The 15,539-nt window shown below is 41.8% G+C and overlaps 1 protein-coding gene across 1 annotated transcript in view; it reads right to left on the bottom strand.

Moving 5' to 3' along the window:
* Nucleotides 1-545: 545 nt before the first annotated feature.
* The window catches only part of nsfa (N-ethylmaleimide-sensitive factor a), a 31,549-nt gene continuing 16,555 nt past the window's right edge, over nt 546-15,539 (bottom strand). Inside the window, exons 2-19 of the mRNA XM_070847980.1 lie at nt 13,114-13,199; nt 12,239-12,338; nt 11,640-11,679; nt 10,905-11,071; nt 10,649-10,756; nt 9,946-10,021; nt 9,332-9,487; nt 8,549-8,748; nt 8,298-8,463; nt 5,486-5,560; nt 4,912-5,099; nt 4,040-4,135; nt 3,771-3,927; nt 3,399-3,532; nt 3,108-3,254; nt 2,098-2,232; nt 1,655-1,768; nt 546-605 (exon numbers count right to left, since the gene is read on the bottom strand). Coding sequence (XP_070704081.1) covers nt 546-605; nt 1,655-1,768; nt 2,098-2,232; nt 3,108-3,254; nt 3,399-3,532; nt 3,771-3,927; nt 4,040-4,135; nt 4,912-5,099; nt 5,486-5,560; nt 8,298-8,463; nt 8,549-8,748; nt 9,332-9,487; nt 9,946-10,021; nt 10,649-10,756; nt 10,905-11,071; nt 11,640-11,679; nt 12,239-12,338; nt 13,114-13,199 — 2,205 coding nt within the window. The remainder of the gene's footprint in view (nt 606-1,654; nt 1,769-2,097; nt 2,233-3,107; nt 3,255-3,398; nt 3,533-3,770; nt 3,928-4,039; nt 4,136-4,911; nt 5,100-5,485; nt 5,561-8,297; nt 8,464-8,548; nt 8,749-9,331; nt 9,488-9,945; nt 10,022-10,648; nt 10,757-10,904; nt 11,072-11,639; nt 11,680-12,238; nt 12,339-13,113; nt 13,200-15,539) is intronic.

Genomic DNA, 15,539 nt, shown 5'->3' with positions numbered 1-15,539 from the left:
TTCTACAGCCACCAAAACCACTGTGAGGCAGGAAGATAATTATGTAAATGCTAATCTAACAGCAAGTGGCAAACTACAGGTTTTGTACTCCGAACCTTCAGGCACTAGTCTCGTTGCTGTTGACCTTACCAGTGCACAGCGAGAGTGACCGACAGCTTAAATTCGGATTTGATCGCCTTCATTCACCCTGGTGATTGCAAAATAAAGCCGTTAAGGTCAAAAAGTGGGTGAGAAGAAGTCAGTGATTGTTAGCCTTGTTCTGCATGGTTAGGACAAGCACGTCTACCCTGTGTGTGCAGCATGGAAATACAAGTCAATCTATATTGTACTCTTGTGTGCCTTTTGTGAGCCACGTTCAAAGCATATCCTGTCATCCTCCTAATGATGTTCGTGGAAATCACAATACACTAACACACAATGGTCTAAGCAGACAGGATAATGGAAGGAGAAACATAAAGATGGTTGGACGTGAGAATAAAAGGAGACGGTTTCAGGCTGTTTGACAAGCAATGAAAATGAATGTGATTGGTGCAGAGCGGTTGTACTCACGCGCCCTCGTCTCTGAGCAGAGACAGGAACTTGCTCACTCTGTAGTCCTGGTCCATCTGGAGACAGTGAAAGAAAGCAGAGAGAGAGAGAGAGAGAGAGAGATTGAAAAGTCTGTTGACAGTGGAAGCAAAGACGAATAAACATTCAGCGTGGGGCCTTGCAGTCACGGCAAAAATCTCTCGGCCACCACAGCTGGCGCCATTGCGGGAGTCCACTGGAGCACAGATAGCTAAATATCCCGTGACATGATCGAAGGCAGTGGCTGTCTGCCGCCCTCAGATGGAGGCGGGCTGTTTTAAAATGTTAGAACATGATTGCCATGTTGACCGCCTGCATTCTTGCATGCATGTTCATGAAGTCAGCTCAGCCAGCGGACTGTTTCACAAGCAAATACCTGAGAGATGAGGTGTCAGAGTGGAAATAAAACTAAAGCGGTTAAGATGTCAGGGGGCGAAAGTGTTAAACTAATATCTGAACATCAGATTCTGACCACCATCACGGCGGTGGTCCCTTTCTTGCCGACAGTTCGATGAGAAGATTGACACCGCTCTCTATTGTCTGGTAAATATACGGCTACTGTCAGCAGCCAGTTAGCTTAGCTGAGCATAAAGACTGTTGTTGTTTCTGAGTGTCATAAACTCCTTAATAATGACTAATCAGAAGTTTGAAAATTTGGAAAGTCTGGAAAAGTCGTATCATGGAATTACTTCATGCCATTCATGTGTGCAGGGCACCAACAGGAAGTCAGCCCGCCCTGTCAGAGGAACTTTCTTAGACGCGTGCTCTTAATCGGCTTGACCATATAAAGAAATTGCAAAGCATTGAAGTGAAAACCTGAAAAATTATTTTGTGTGTGTGTCCAGTGAGCAATTGACACAGGATTTAATGGGCTCTTCAATAACATTGAAAAGATGAAACAAGGCTATAGAAAAAGAACCACAATATGTGCAGTGGATGCTGATGATGTATATCAGACATTTCTTGTTTTGTATAATAGAGTGAAATCACAAGGAGGGCACTACGTCCTTAAATATTCACCTTATGTGAAACCTTAGGCTACAGGTAACTACTTAATGAGTCAGTGGTGGCTTTAACTGTTCTGTACCTGCAGCGACATCTCGATGAGCACGAGGAGCTTCTTGATGCCGATCCAGACTCGCTTCCCTTTGAGCTGCTGTGCGATGTTGGACCGCTCTTTATCTGTGAAGCTTCCCAGCAGCTACAAAGACAACAAAGACGTGAGAAAAGTGGAGATTTCAATGCAACCATCAAAACCTCAGAGTAAAAAGCTTCATCAAGAGAGACTACAGGTGAAAATAGCCTCTGAATTATATTTCAGCCCCATACATTTTTCCAGCACCTGCCTTTCAAAGGCTGTCAAGGCTGTGTGTGTGTGAATGTGTGTTCTTGAGAGTGGGGGATGGTTATGGATTCATCGCATTCATCTGTGTGTCCTCGTTTGAGTGCATATCTTAAGCACCTTAACCTTCAAGCAAACAGATGTGTTGACTACGTGGGTGCATGTGTGTCTTGTGTGTGCGCTGATACCTCTAAAGCGTCGACGAGCTGCTCCCCAGTAGAGATGTTGGGGATGTGGATGGTGGTGCTGAAGGCGTCCAGCATCTCCATTTCCTGCAGGACATCCTTCCTGCTGGTGGTGCCAATGATGAGCAGCTTCCGACCCTGCAGGTGGAATTAATTACTTGTTATGTACTTTGTTAATTACATCACATGGGAGGTCATTTGTCAGGCATTTAACAGTCATTTAACAGTCTGCTTAAAATTTCACACGCTCAAAAATGTAATGCTCCTGAGTACTGACAGTAACCACAGGTGAGGTTCGGGGTTTTCATTTTGGCATTTGGTCATTCTGAGATAAACAAATAGACGGTTCTGGCGTTGGTTTATCTAATTAGAAAGCAAAATTCGGAATCAAAGATACAGAGATATCTGGGACTAAGGACTAAGTTAAATTGTTTGTTGATGCTGTAAAAAAAAGTAAAGAAAGGAAATTAAAACTTTAGGGATGGAATTATGGGGTAATATTATTATTTTTAATAATATTATTATATTAATATTAATAATATTATTGCCTGATTATTACATATTATTCAAAGGAATAGACAGCATTTGAGGAAATACACTTTTTGTACAGCGAGTTAGGTGAAAAGATCATATAGTCCTGACAGAAAGAGCCAGGTTCTGTCTGAGGATTATTCCTGTTAAAGAGGAGTTTTTTTTCCTGCTCATGTTGGGATTCTTGAATTCTTAGTTTTGAATTCTTGAATCGTTGGGTCTCTCTTAATTACAGAGTGACCTGCTCTTTATGAAAAGTGTCTTGAGATAAGGTTAGCTGTGAGTTGAAGCCATCTAAAGATTGACTGATTGATTTAGGAAATGACTGAGCTTTTTTAAACTAAATACTTGTGAGCCGTTGGTACAGTAGGAATAAATGGGAGACAACGCAGGAATGTTGGAAGGTAGTGAGAGATGGACTACGGCGGTGGATTTGTTTGTTGACAGTAGCATAACAGAACATGTTGCAGATGAACTCTGACCTTTGGTGGAGCTTTCTTCAGCAGCACCAGTAGAGCCTGAAGCACGAGGTTGGAGAAACGAGGTCCGATGGGGACGTAGTCCAGCAGACGCTCAATGTCATCCACCACCACACAGCTGAGCTGTGACTTATAGGCATCATCAAAGACCTGGAACAGATGGAGGGAGAGACAAAGGAATTGAGATATGGGCAAAAGTAAAACAGGCAGAAATGATCCATTAATGGAAAAATTAATGAAAAAAAAAGTGTTTCATTGTTTGCTGACATGGTGTAAACACGCTGCAGCACTTACCTTTTTGATTGCCTGGCACTTGGAGATCTCTGAGTGTCCAATCATCTTGTCTGGAGAGCAGATCTTAATGAAGGGGAACTCAGAGTCCTCTGCAATCTTAGCTGCCAAGGCCGTCTTTCCACTGTGGGGCGGGCCTGGGAGAGGGAGAGGAGGGGTACAATTTACTGTCAGCGCGTGTTTGTATTTGCGTGTGGGAAACAATTGAGTGGGATTGTGGATTTGTTTAAGTCTTTTTCTCTATTCGGACACATTTTCAACCTGCCGTATTTCCCATAGGCCCCAGTGTGGCTTCTGGTGACGCTAACCTCCGTTGCAGAGACACAGCGAAACAACTTGTACAAAACAACTTCTGGTGTGTTACTGATTTCTTACCCTCCAGTAACACAGCCACTAGCGGTGTGCGATCGCTGTTCTTGGTCTGCTGCACCAGCAGCTCTCCATCATCGAGGACATGAGTGACTGGGTCACCCCATTTGATGATGCCGTTCATGATGTAGCTGGAGTAATCCTCCTGGTTTGTACCAAAGGCCTGGATAAAAACATGAGGAAGTATTAGGAGTGGTGTTGTGCCTCCTCATATTACAGGATCACACTGTATTCTACAGTCAGGAACACAGACTCTAAAAAGACCTGGTACATACAGGTTTTATGTCGTTGTTGAGGGATCCCATGAAGTCGTCTCTGGTGACCTGCAGCTTCTCTGCCCTCTCCATGTCCACTTCCACTGTAGAGGTAGCCTGCGAAAGAATATATAACCGCATCAAAGCAATGTCAGGACTAATGGGCCACAGTTTACTCTCATCACACTAGTGAGTACTGCTCAGCCTGTGAAAACATTGTTTTCTTCAGGTCTGGAGTTAGTGTTTCAAAATAAATCTGATGATACCATGTCATTTAAGAAGTAAAGGGGGAACCATTGTTTTTGTGTCTTGACCCACACCAGGTATTTACTGTCAGAGGCTTCATTGTGCAGATGTGCAGAATTACATTTTCATTGTAATTTGCCTTATCACTGCAGAGAATACATGAAAACATGTATCTGAAGTATATGAAATAAAAAATGTAGTTTTCTGAGGCTTTCAGTCACCTTATAGCCTTCACCAGGGAATGTACTCATTTGTCATAGAGTTGATTCAGGTGGATCTCATAATGACAGCTGAGCCAACTCAATGGCCACTAAAGTAATTCTGCTTGCTGATGAAGGCTGTGAGATGGGGATGAAAACTCCAAAAAAGGCGAGAAAGTTTTCCTTGAGTTAAGGTTATTTTTGTCAAATTCCCCAAGTTCAGCAATGAACATATACTGACTCCCTATTGATCACTTTTGGCTGTGCAAGCTGTTATTACAATGTTATTTTATAGAACACAGTGACTGTGGGTTTGAACATGAGAATATAAGTTTTTTTAATCTAAAAATGTTCAGTAGAAACTGGTTCTTCTAAACTGTGTTGCTGGCCTGTCACTACAGCAGCCTCCCCCGTGCAAGCTTTGTGTATGTGAAAGTGCCAAGTGACCTTGATGTGTCGGTTCATGGCGGTGGACTGAGCGGCCCTGACCAGCCCCTCCAGCTCTGCACCGCTGTAGTTCTTCGTGTCAGCCGCCAGCTCCTTGATGTTGACATCGGGAGCGAGCAGGTTGAAGCTGCGCATCTTGTTGGTGTGGATGGTCAGGATCTGGACACGGCCCTTCTCGTCAGGCAGACCTGGAGGTTAGACGATGAGGCAGCGAGGGGCAGAGGGGTGGAAGAAAGAACTGAGAGAATTAGTTAGAGGAAAGGATGATGCTGTACTTTAAACCTGTCTGATTGCATTTTACTACATTTTGTCATAATCTTTTTTTTTGACAACCCATTTGAATTGGCAATTGTTGATCATCCATTTTTGTGATCCTGTCAACTCCAAAACTACATATAAACACACATATTGTAGAACATTTCAGAGGCTGCGTGAAAAACCTCACACAAAAGATCATATCTGAGCCTTCTGAAGTCATGGACAGAGATTAGGGACACTATTCAACCAGAATATTAAATCAAAGCCTAAATTAAAAGAAGAGTGAGGAATCTTAACAGAGAGCAGAAACACTCACTAATTTCCATCTTGACCTCAAACCTGCCAGGCCTCATCAGGGCGTCATCTATCAGGTCAGGCCTGTTGGTCATACCTGCAGAGACAGAGAGAACAGCAGATACTGAGAGAAGGGCAGAATTATGTAACTGATGTTGACCAAGGTTATTAAAGCAAACTAAAACTGAGCTAAAAACTAAAACTAGGAGTGGGAAAATCATTTTAGTTAACTGAAAAAGTTAGTTTTAGCCTTTTGCCTTTTAGCGTGCGTTTGTTGTGATGGGATGTTTCCATGACTGTGAGTCAGCTGCCGTCATAAAGCATTGTGTTTCTATTGCAATACTGATTCTGAACTTATGAAAGATATAAATTGTAATTTAATCTAAAACTAATAGTGAAACTAATAGAACTAAACTGAAACAAGCAAATCTACTCTGGAAACGAAGTGAAACTAAACTTAAAGCTTAAAAACAAAATAAAGATAAAAACTAATGAAAAATACAAAACTCTGATGCTGTCTGACATTTACGGTATGAAATGTGAAAGTCGTTAAGAGGAAGTTGTCATAGTAGAGTCTGTGCAGAAGCATACAACACCAGGAGAAAACTGAGCTTATGAGGAGTAAAAACAGGACTTTCTAGCCAGTTGATTCAGATCCTCTCTACGACTACTGTGAGTGAATACTGTGAATAACAATTCCTATCCTCATGCACGGGTGGCACTCACTGAGCTGGAGTGTGCAATTCACAACTAGTTGTTGCAGTTGCAGAATTAGGAGAATCTGACTTGACACATAATAGACCTCACAGTGAGAGAGGTTTGACATAAAAATACAAAAAAGAGACCCAAATGTTTCTGAGCCTGCTGAGAAGGTTCTTCACACCTACACTGCGTGCACAATTATTAGGCAAGTTGTATTTTTGAGGATGCATTTTGTTATTGTACAACTACAGTGCTCTTGGTCAATCCAAAATGTTAACAAACCCTCAAACCTGAACATTTAAGTAGTAAAAGTGAAGTTTTGGCTTTCTTAAGAGAATATTTATACGTACACCATTATTAGGCAACTATTAGTGTGAAGAATTATTAGGCAACTAAATGAAAAACAAAGATTTTCCCATCTCACTTGTTTATTTTCACCTGTTAAAGTGAGAATAATAAACAAACTCAAAATTTACAAATAAACATTTCTGAAATTTAAAAAAAAAAAACCCTCAGTGACCAATATAGCCACCCTTCTTTTCAATAACAGTCACAAGACTTCCATTCACGGAGTCAGTCAGTTTCTTGATCTGGTCAGAATCAACTTTTTGTGCAGCCGCAACCACAGCCTCCCAGACACTGTTCAGAGAGGTGTACTGTTTACCTTCACTGTAAATTTCCTGTTTAAGAAGGGCCCAAAAGTTCTCAATAGGGTTTAAGTCAGGTGAAGAAGGGGGCCATGTCATTAGTTTTTCATCTTTAAGGCCTTTACTGGCCAGCCACGCAGTGGAGTACTTTGATGCGTGTGATGGAGCGTTGTCTTGCATAAAAATCAAAGTCTTCTTGAAAGATGCAGACTTTTTCCTGTACCACTGCTTGAAGAAAGTGTCTTCTAGAAATTGGCAGTAGGTCTGAGAGTTGATTTTGAGTCCATTTTCAACCCGAAAAGGTCCAACTAGCTCATCTTTAATAATACCTGCCCATACCAGTACCCCACCTCCACCTTGCTGGCGTCCGAGTCAAAGTGGAGCTCTGTGTCCGTTACTGGTCCAACCACGGGCCCATCCATCTGGTCCGTCAAGAGTCAATCTCATCTCATCAGTCCACAAAACCTTTGAAAAATCTGTCTTCAGATATTTCTTGGCCCATTCTTGATGTTTCAACTTATGTGTCTTGTTCAGAGGTGGTCGGGTTTCAGCCTTTCTTACCTTGGCCATGTCTCTGAGAACTGAACACCTCGTACTTCTTGACACTCCAGGTAGATTGGAGTTGTGGAATATGGCAGCACTGGAGGATAATGGGTTCCTGGTAGCTTCATGTTTGATTCTTCTCAAATCTTTGGTGGTTAATTTGCGTCTTTTCTTCTCGACACGTTTCTTGCGACCTTGCTGACTATTTGCAACAAAACGTTTGATGGTTCTGTGATCACGCCCCAATATCTTAGATATTTCAAGAGTGCTGCATCCCTCTGAAAGACTTTTTACAATATTTGACTTTTCAGAGTCAGTTAAATCTCTTTTTTGGCCCATTTTTCCTGAGGAGAAGAATCTGCCTAATAATTATGCACACCTTGATATAGGGTGTTGATCTCCTTAGGCCACACCCTCCCTCGTTACACAAATACACATCACCTGATATGCATTAAATCCAATAAGCATTCAAGTTTATACAGCTTGGAGTTGGAAATTATGGATAAAATGATGATATGGTCAAAATAATCACTTGCCTAATAATTGTGCACACAGTGTAGATTCAGAATATGGATGACAAATGAATGGAAAACCAAACATAAGGTGACATAATAAGGTGTTGGGTCACCAAGAGGCTCCAGATACGCTGCAATGCTCAGGCACAGATTCCCCAGAATGCGTGGAAATCTACCGCCCATTGGCTGCTTTAATGGTGGTGATTGCTCTAACACAGCATGCCAGTCCTCACAGAACATAGAATGTCATTTGACACTGAAAACGTGGAGAGAAAAGAAATATAACAGCATTTGGGGCTGGAATGGTCCTACAAGGCTCTTGCGTGCTCATGTACGGGTCACAGCGGTGCAATTTGATTAGAGAGAAGTGTGTGAAACGGGCCCCTGCACTCCAATCAGCGTAATGTATCATAAAACTGCTACTGACCGATGACAAGGATGTTGTTAAGCTGCTCCACACCGTCAATCTTAGACAGGAGCTGGTTGACCACGGTGTCATGCACGCCCGTGCTGCTGGCGCCCGTGCCTCTCTGCTTGCAGATGGCGTCCAGCTCATCAAAGATGATGATATGTAGGCCACTGTTGGCTCCCAGCTAGAGACAGGTCGAGATAAAAAATTCTAAAGTCAGTTCTGTTTTTTAATCGGACATGTCAAACGCTGCACTGAGCACCTCTCACCCTCTTCTGTTCTTCTTCTGCGTCGGCGAACAGTTTGCGGATGTTGGCCTCAGACTCTCCTACATACTTGTTAAGGATCTCAGGGCCGTTGACAACCTTCGGCTCACGGGCGTTGAGCATCTTGCCGATCTGCCTTGCCATCAGAGTTTTACCACAGCCTGGGGGCCCAAACAGCAAGATGCCCTTCACGTGCTTACACCCTAGAATAAAGAAAGCAGGGCGGGATGATGAATGCCAAAGGGAAAAAATGGAAGGTAAAAACAGCAAGAAGAAGAAGAGAGCGGAAAAAGCAGATACGAGGCAGGAGAGGAGGGGAAAAGACATTAGTTGGAGAAAAATGCATTGAAATTGTAAACTGATTTTATGAGCTCAAAGCCAAAGGGAAAAGAAACCAGATTAATAGAATGAATCACAAAACCACTGAATAAATTGTCGTCTATGTGTGTGTGTGTGTGAAAGAAATAACTGCTGTGACCCAAACCCTGTTTCCTCATTGTATTACCGCATAACACATTTTGCTACCACAGGGAATTCACAGTATACAAAATGAATAGCAAGGTTAGGTTATCCAAACCACATACACATTACTAATACGTTTTCACTATGATTACATACAGCTGCTGGTTGGAAAAAACAAATAATTTACAGCACATAAATGCAGAGAAAAACAAAGACATGCTGACAAATTGTCTTGTAATGAGCTAATAAAATGACAAAAGGCAGTCTGGCACGGCAAAATATAAAAACTGACAAAAAAGGGTGAGGTTAGAGGAGGTTTCTCACCCATCTGCTCCACTATGTCTGGAGGGAAGACTCGGGAAGCAAAGGCTCTGCGGAAAATGTCGGAGAATTCCTTGTCCAGACCTCCAATTCCCATCTTCTCAAAGTTCCAGTCTGGGTTGATGATTGTCTGTCGTGCCTCCTTGGTCTTTGCCTTACCTGTTAAAAGACATAGAGCAACTACTTGGCCAGCAGATCACAGATATATATTTTAAAGCAAGTGGCTGCATGAGGATAGAGTGAGATAATTAAAACAACAAAGGTCTGAAATGAACTGTTTCAGGATGTTGTCGGATGGACAGTAAGGGGGATTTCTTAGGGGCTCTGTAATGAATTAAAAACCATAAAATAAAAGCTAAACTTTGATCTTTAAGTCTTTCTTAGCCTTTTCCACTGCAGACAGGGGAGTGGAGACTTGATTTATGGGAGATGATGCCTTAGTGAGGGAATACTGTAATGTGCTCTTACTGCCATCCTGTGGAGGAAACCAATAAGGGAACATTACATGACGGCTCCATGGCGCTCATATGATTCAGTTGGTTGTACAGCAATGAAATATGTCATTAAAAAAAAAAAAAAAAAACTGATCCTGAAATGTCGAGAAGTGAGGAACGTACCAACTAGTGTGAGGGATGAACTCTCGGCCTTTTCAAAGATCACCTGGCTGTTGCCCACCATCAGGCCGATGTCGATCTGTTTGAAAATACAAAGCAGAGTTACATCCCTAACCCATCAGTCTGCACTTCATTCATTAGCTTCCTTCATTTGGCTACAAGCCAGCCATAATGGCATCAAATAGGATCAAATCTTCATGTTTAACTCATCGTGTGCTAATTGATGAATTCCTGAAGTCTTGTAAATGACATCCTTGTAAATACACAGTATTTGCCTCATTTCTGCATTTGGAGAATCTGTGTTTCTTTTATTTTCAGCATATATAACTATCTGTCTGTGGTGAATGAATTTCATCCTAAAGGGCCACTGTATTCCTTTGCATTAATAAATAATGAGCATAATAAAATGAAAGGGGGGTGGGACACTGGCTGTCAGATGGGTGTATATGAGGATCAAGTGATGCTTAAACATGGAATCAATTATTTTCCAGAGGCCATTAGTTATCAAATTCCATATCATTTAACAACAAGTTTATCATATGGCACAGTAATTTTCATTCTTTTGATTCATTGTGATTACCCCTGACTGTACCACAAATCCAAGTGATATGGGACAATTACATTGCTCAAAAGCAACCCAATTTCAAGCTGATTCTGTATATAAATATGCTCCGGTGATTAGATGCTCCTCTCTGTCAGCTGTCACCTTCTGTTTCTTCCCAGAGGCTGGCTCTCCTTTGAGGATGCTGGCATCCATGGCCTCTATATCCTTCACCATCAAGCCAAACAGCTTGTCACAGAAACTGAACACTAGCTGGGAGACAGAAAAAGCAAGAGGATGATTAAAAAAAAAAATCCACAGAGCAACATCAAAGAGCACAGGGAAAGCAAAATGTCTTCCCATCTGTACATTAGTATGCAGTTGTTTGCGTGTGTGAGATAAGATATTTTAAAATAGGAACCTGTTGGGTAACAGAGAACGCCTGGTTGTTGAACTGTTGGATAAACTCGGCGGCCATCTTGTCTGAGTCGTAGGGGGAAGAGTCGGTGCTCTTCTTTTGCAGGAAGTCAATTTCGATTGTCATAGCACCGATGCACTGCCTGGACTTGTCAAAGTTGTAGTTGGCCACTGAAGGAACGAACAGACAGATTTTAAACAGTTTGAAAGGCAACTTTTTTATTATTAGCCTTCAAAAACCAGGGTAGCGTAACTTAGCACACCTGGCTACCCTCAGTAGCTTCCTGCCTACCGTAGTTAGTTAGCATGTTACTTTAAAAGCTTGAGCTTAGCATATCACTAACTAGCCATTCAAATTCAAATAAAAAAAAAACTTTATTTGTCCCCAGGGGGCAATTAAAAGGCACATAGGCAACAATGACAAAAAAATATAGCAGCAGACAAGACAACAGGCAGTACAGCTGTAGCACAAAAAGAATAAAAGCCATGTTAACTTTGCTCAGCTAGTTAGCTTGTAGCTAGTTAGCTTAAGATATTAGCCTGAGATGTAAAGCTTTAGCTGGATGTATTTTAGGATGTGGCCGGCCAAACCGGTATGTCTAGTCAACGTAGGTTTGAGGCATGATGGAATGAACACTTCTGCCTGTATTCAGCTGACCAGATCCTGCACAGGCTGAATATGAAGCTATGATGTTGCTGTTAACCATCATTTGAAGCAATCAAATAAAGAATGTTGTACCTTCCACCTCCTGGCCAATGGAGAGACCGGCCCATTTCCTCTACAAGAGAGATAAGGGAGAGAGAAATACTGAGCATTGTGCAACCTGTAATAACACTGTTTTGGTATATATTGTATAGTTATATTTTCCTTTTTTTATATTTTTTATATTTCTATATTTTTTATATTTCTATCCGGTATGTGTGTATGTGTATGTGTGAACTGCTGCTGACAACAATGTGGATTTCCCCACTGTGGGATAAATAAAGGCTTATCTTATCTTATCTTAACTACGTGTGTGCGTGTGTGTCTTTCTGTAGTTATAAGAAAAAACTTTGGTTTTAAACCATTGGTGTGAGGACACTCCTGCATTGTGAGGACATTTTGCCTGGTCCTCACAACTTCAAAGGGCCAATTTAGGGTTAAATCTTAAGATTAAGGTTAAAATTAGGTTAAGGTTAGGGTAAGAGTTAGGGTTAGGCATTTAGCTGTGATGGTTAAGGTTAGGGACTAGGAACTGCATTATGTCAAAGTGTGTCCTCACAACTGTAAAAACGCAAGAATGTGTGTGTGTGTGTGTGTGTGTGTGTGTGTGTGTGTGTGTGTGTGTGTGTGTGTACCTGTGGCAGGCTGAAGGCGATGCTCCCAGGCGCCACAGTGTGGTGGGTCTTGACTGTAAACACAAACTTGTGGTTGGGTGTGGTCTTCACAGTCACGTGTCTGCAGAGAACAGAGACAGTTGGTGGTGTTTTCCCTGCCATGTCTTCTTCCCTGTTTAGTTCTTTGTACCTTTCTGTGGCCTCATGTTGGAATTAAAGCTGCATTTATGGACGACAGTACAGCACCGACACCGACATCTACAATACTGACATCGCAGGAGGTTAGGGACAAAATCCACATCAGTGTGTTTGGACACTATGTGGCACCAATTGGCCAATTTCATAGAAGCATTACTGAAGGGCTGTGATTGGTTAATCTCCAATGGTTACTAGGATACCAGTATATTCTTCTCACATAAAAGCCACCCCACTTCTAACAAGGCTCATCAAGAGAGTTTCTTCCAAGTCTGCCTACATGTAGAAACAGGCTTGGAATAAAAACCTCTTCTAATGCTGATGCTTAGGAATTGATCACATCACATTGCTGCAGTGTGTGTGTGTGTGTGTGTGTGTGTGTGTGTGTAGCTCCTTCATTTTAAAGATTCAAGTTTCCAGAGAAGCTGCTTTACTCAAGAGAACGCTAAGATGAAAAGATGGTGTAATTTTACATAACATTTTTTGCAGCTTTATCATTATTACAGTATCCAGTGAATCATCATAATCACACACTGCAGCTTGTGCGGCCTCATATCAGATTATTGACCCGGCCTCCTGGATGACTGATGAATGATAAGGTGGGTGGATGGATGGGAGTTTTGATAGATGAGAAAATGATCCGAGAGGCATGTGCCTGTACCGACACAGGCACCGGTGAATGGGCGATAATGACTACTCACTGTCCTGACTGCAGATCCTTCTCGCTCACCACGGCACAATTAGTCAGCGACAGCTCATCTGTCGGGCATCGCGCCGCTTGCATGGTCTGCAGGCAGAGAGACGGGGGTGCAGGAGAAAAAAGGGCAACGTGTAAAAGATACTGACAGTGACGGAACAATTTGAGTTCAACTATATAACTCAACATGTGTATGCTGACAAGTCAGTCTTAATGCCAATTATGTTTCCTTAGAAACGAGATTAAATGAGTTACACTAAAGCATCATCGTCCATGTGATGCTTTACAGTGGTACTCTGGCAAGATTGCTTTAGTAATTATAACTTTATGGAGTAAGTCTAATTTTGAGGTACTTGTACTTTACTTTACGATTTCCATTCTGTTGTATATCTTGTATATTTCTAGTATACTTCATTTCATTTATTTGGCAGCTTTACAGACAAAGACTTTAGATCTTTAGTTGTTATGGAGTATTTAAAATGCCTGAGGTTAAGGATCTGAATGCTTCTTCCACCACTTTAGGTAGCGTAACCTAAGATTTAATTAGGAAGATGGAGGATTCATATTGTACTTCAGGAATGGCGATGAATTCTTCACCTTTCTAATTCTATAGAAATTATTAGAAAGGTGAGAATTATTATTGAAGTGAAACTCTTCACACAAGGTTACAGTGGATTTTTTTGTTGTAATATTTGCTATTAGCATGGAAAAAGCAAGCAACCATGGCCTCAACCTTAAAAAAAAATCTCTTTACGTTGCACTGAAAGAAAAGACAATATTGTTCAGGTATCAGGGCAATTTGTGGATAATTTCAGCCTCTACAGCCTGCTAAACAGGCAGTAAGCAGCTTCACCAGATGGTCAGAGATGGGCAGATAATATTTGGGACCTTTTGATGTTTCAAGTGGTGCCGACGTCTTCTGGTCGTTTGGTCAATATGCTCTTGTGCGAGCAAATTTACTGATCATTGATCGCGCAATCGTTGGTGTTACTTTCATAAGCAGAAAGCCTTTTCAATCTATAATTTACGATTTACTACTCGCGGAGGACTGGCACTGGATTGAAGGGAGTTCAATGTTCTTCTTGCTGATTCACACTGATTCATTCACTGCACTGTCAACACGAGCATGTACTCCACTACTGCTGCGTCTTGTTCTTCGTGCTCTTCTTGTGCTCCTTCAGTGGATGAATCAGTGTAGCGGTGGAATAATCGCCCTCCATGGATGTATTGCTACCCGCCCACATCCCACAAGAAGAGGAACGCAGCACAAGCAACCTCTACTACTCTCGAACCAATTGACCAATCAGTTGGTTCAAGTGTAGTTGGAATTTCAGTCAAGCAAGACTTTTTTTTAGGTTTGCTACAGCCTAGTGACTCAGACTAGACACAGAACACATAGAGCAGGAGAAGCCTCTTCTGCATCTTCTGCAAACACCTGCATTTTTGTTATATGCTTACTGTTTTATGTGTTTTACCTTGACTTCATATTACAAAATTCAAAAACGTCATTTGAGTCTGTAATTCCTTATCTTTCAGGAGCATTCCACTATCTTACAGGTATGATAAGAATATAATTTGACTATACTTTCTCCCAAGGACACACTGCTGTGTTCTCATTTTGACACGAATTGAAAAGCCTTTGTAGTGCAGCGTCTCCGTGGGACTGAAGAAAGACACGAGAATCAACCACGAGGCTGAGCAGATAAAAAAAAATACCAATGCTCGCTGCAATCACTGCAACCTGAGCACACGAATTGGTAACCATGGCAACTGAATTAGCGATTGGGTTGTGCCTCCGATGACAAACTGCTGGCTGATTTATCATGGGCTCTGTCATGGCACTGTCCCTCAGAGACGGCAGAGATTACTTAATAAAACACAAATTGTTTTAAGTCGTTTGTTCCAGTGAGGTTTTACAGCGAATGCACCAGATCTGTACCCACTATGAGCACTGAGAGGTTACCTCCTCAGTGCTTCCTATTTGATCAGTGCACTGCTTCAACTGAGGTGTTTCATTTAAATTGTGAAGCCTTCACAGTCACTGTGTAGAATGAAGTAATGAAAGTAATGTTCATAATTATGTTTTATTAGCGTATAATCACCTGAAACTAAGTACTCTTTCGTTTTTGTTGGCTTCGAATGAGCCCTTCATATCAACATAGGGAGTGGGTCCTCTCCCAAGGAGCCCACCATGCTGCATTGCTAAGTTTTTATGGTAGCCCTGAATGGACAAACCAAATACTGGCTCTAGAGAGGGCCTTTCGCATTTTTTACGTTAAAATTGCAGCCATCATAGGTTCTCCTACACGCTTGGAAAAGGGAGGGTATTCATTTAGTGGCAATAAGCGTCCTCACCGGTAGACACCACTAAATACTACGCACTGGTCCTTCAAAGAGCAACTTAATGTCCAGCTTTAGTTGAGCACGACC

Source organism: Pempheris klunzingeri, chromosome 17 (assembly GCF_042242105.1).
Source record: "Pempheris klunzingeri isolate RE-2024b chromosome 17, fPemKlu1.hap1, whole genome shotgun sequence".
Lineage (NCBI taxonomy): Eukaryota > Metazoa > Chordata > Actinopteri > Acropomatiformes > Pempheridae > Pempheris > Pempheris klunzingeri.
Note: the sequence above shows the minus strand (reverse complement) of the source record. Positions and strands in the feature narration are given on the sequence as shown.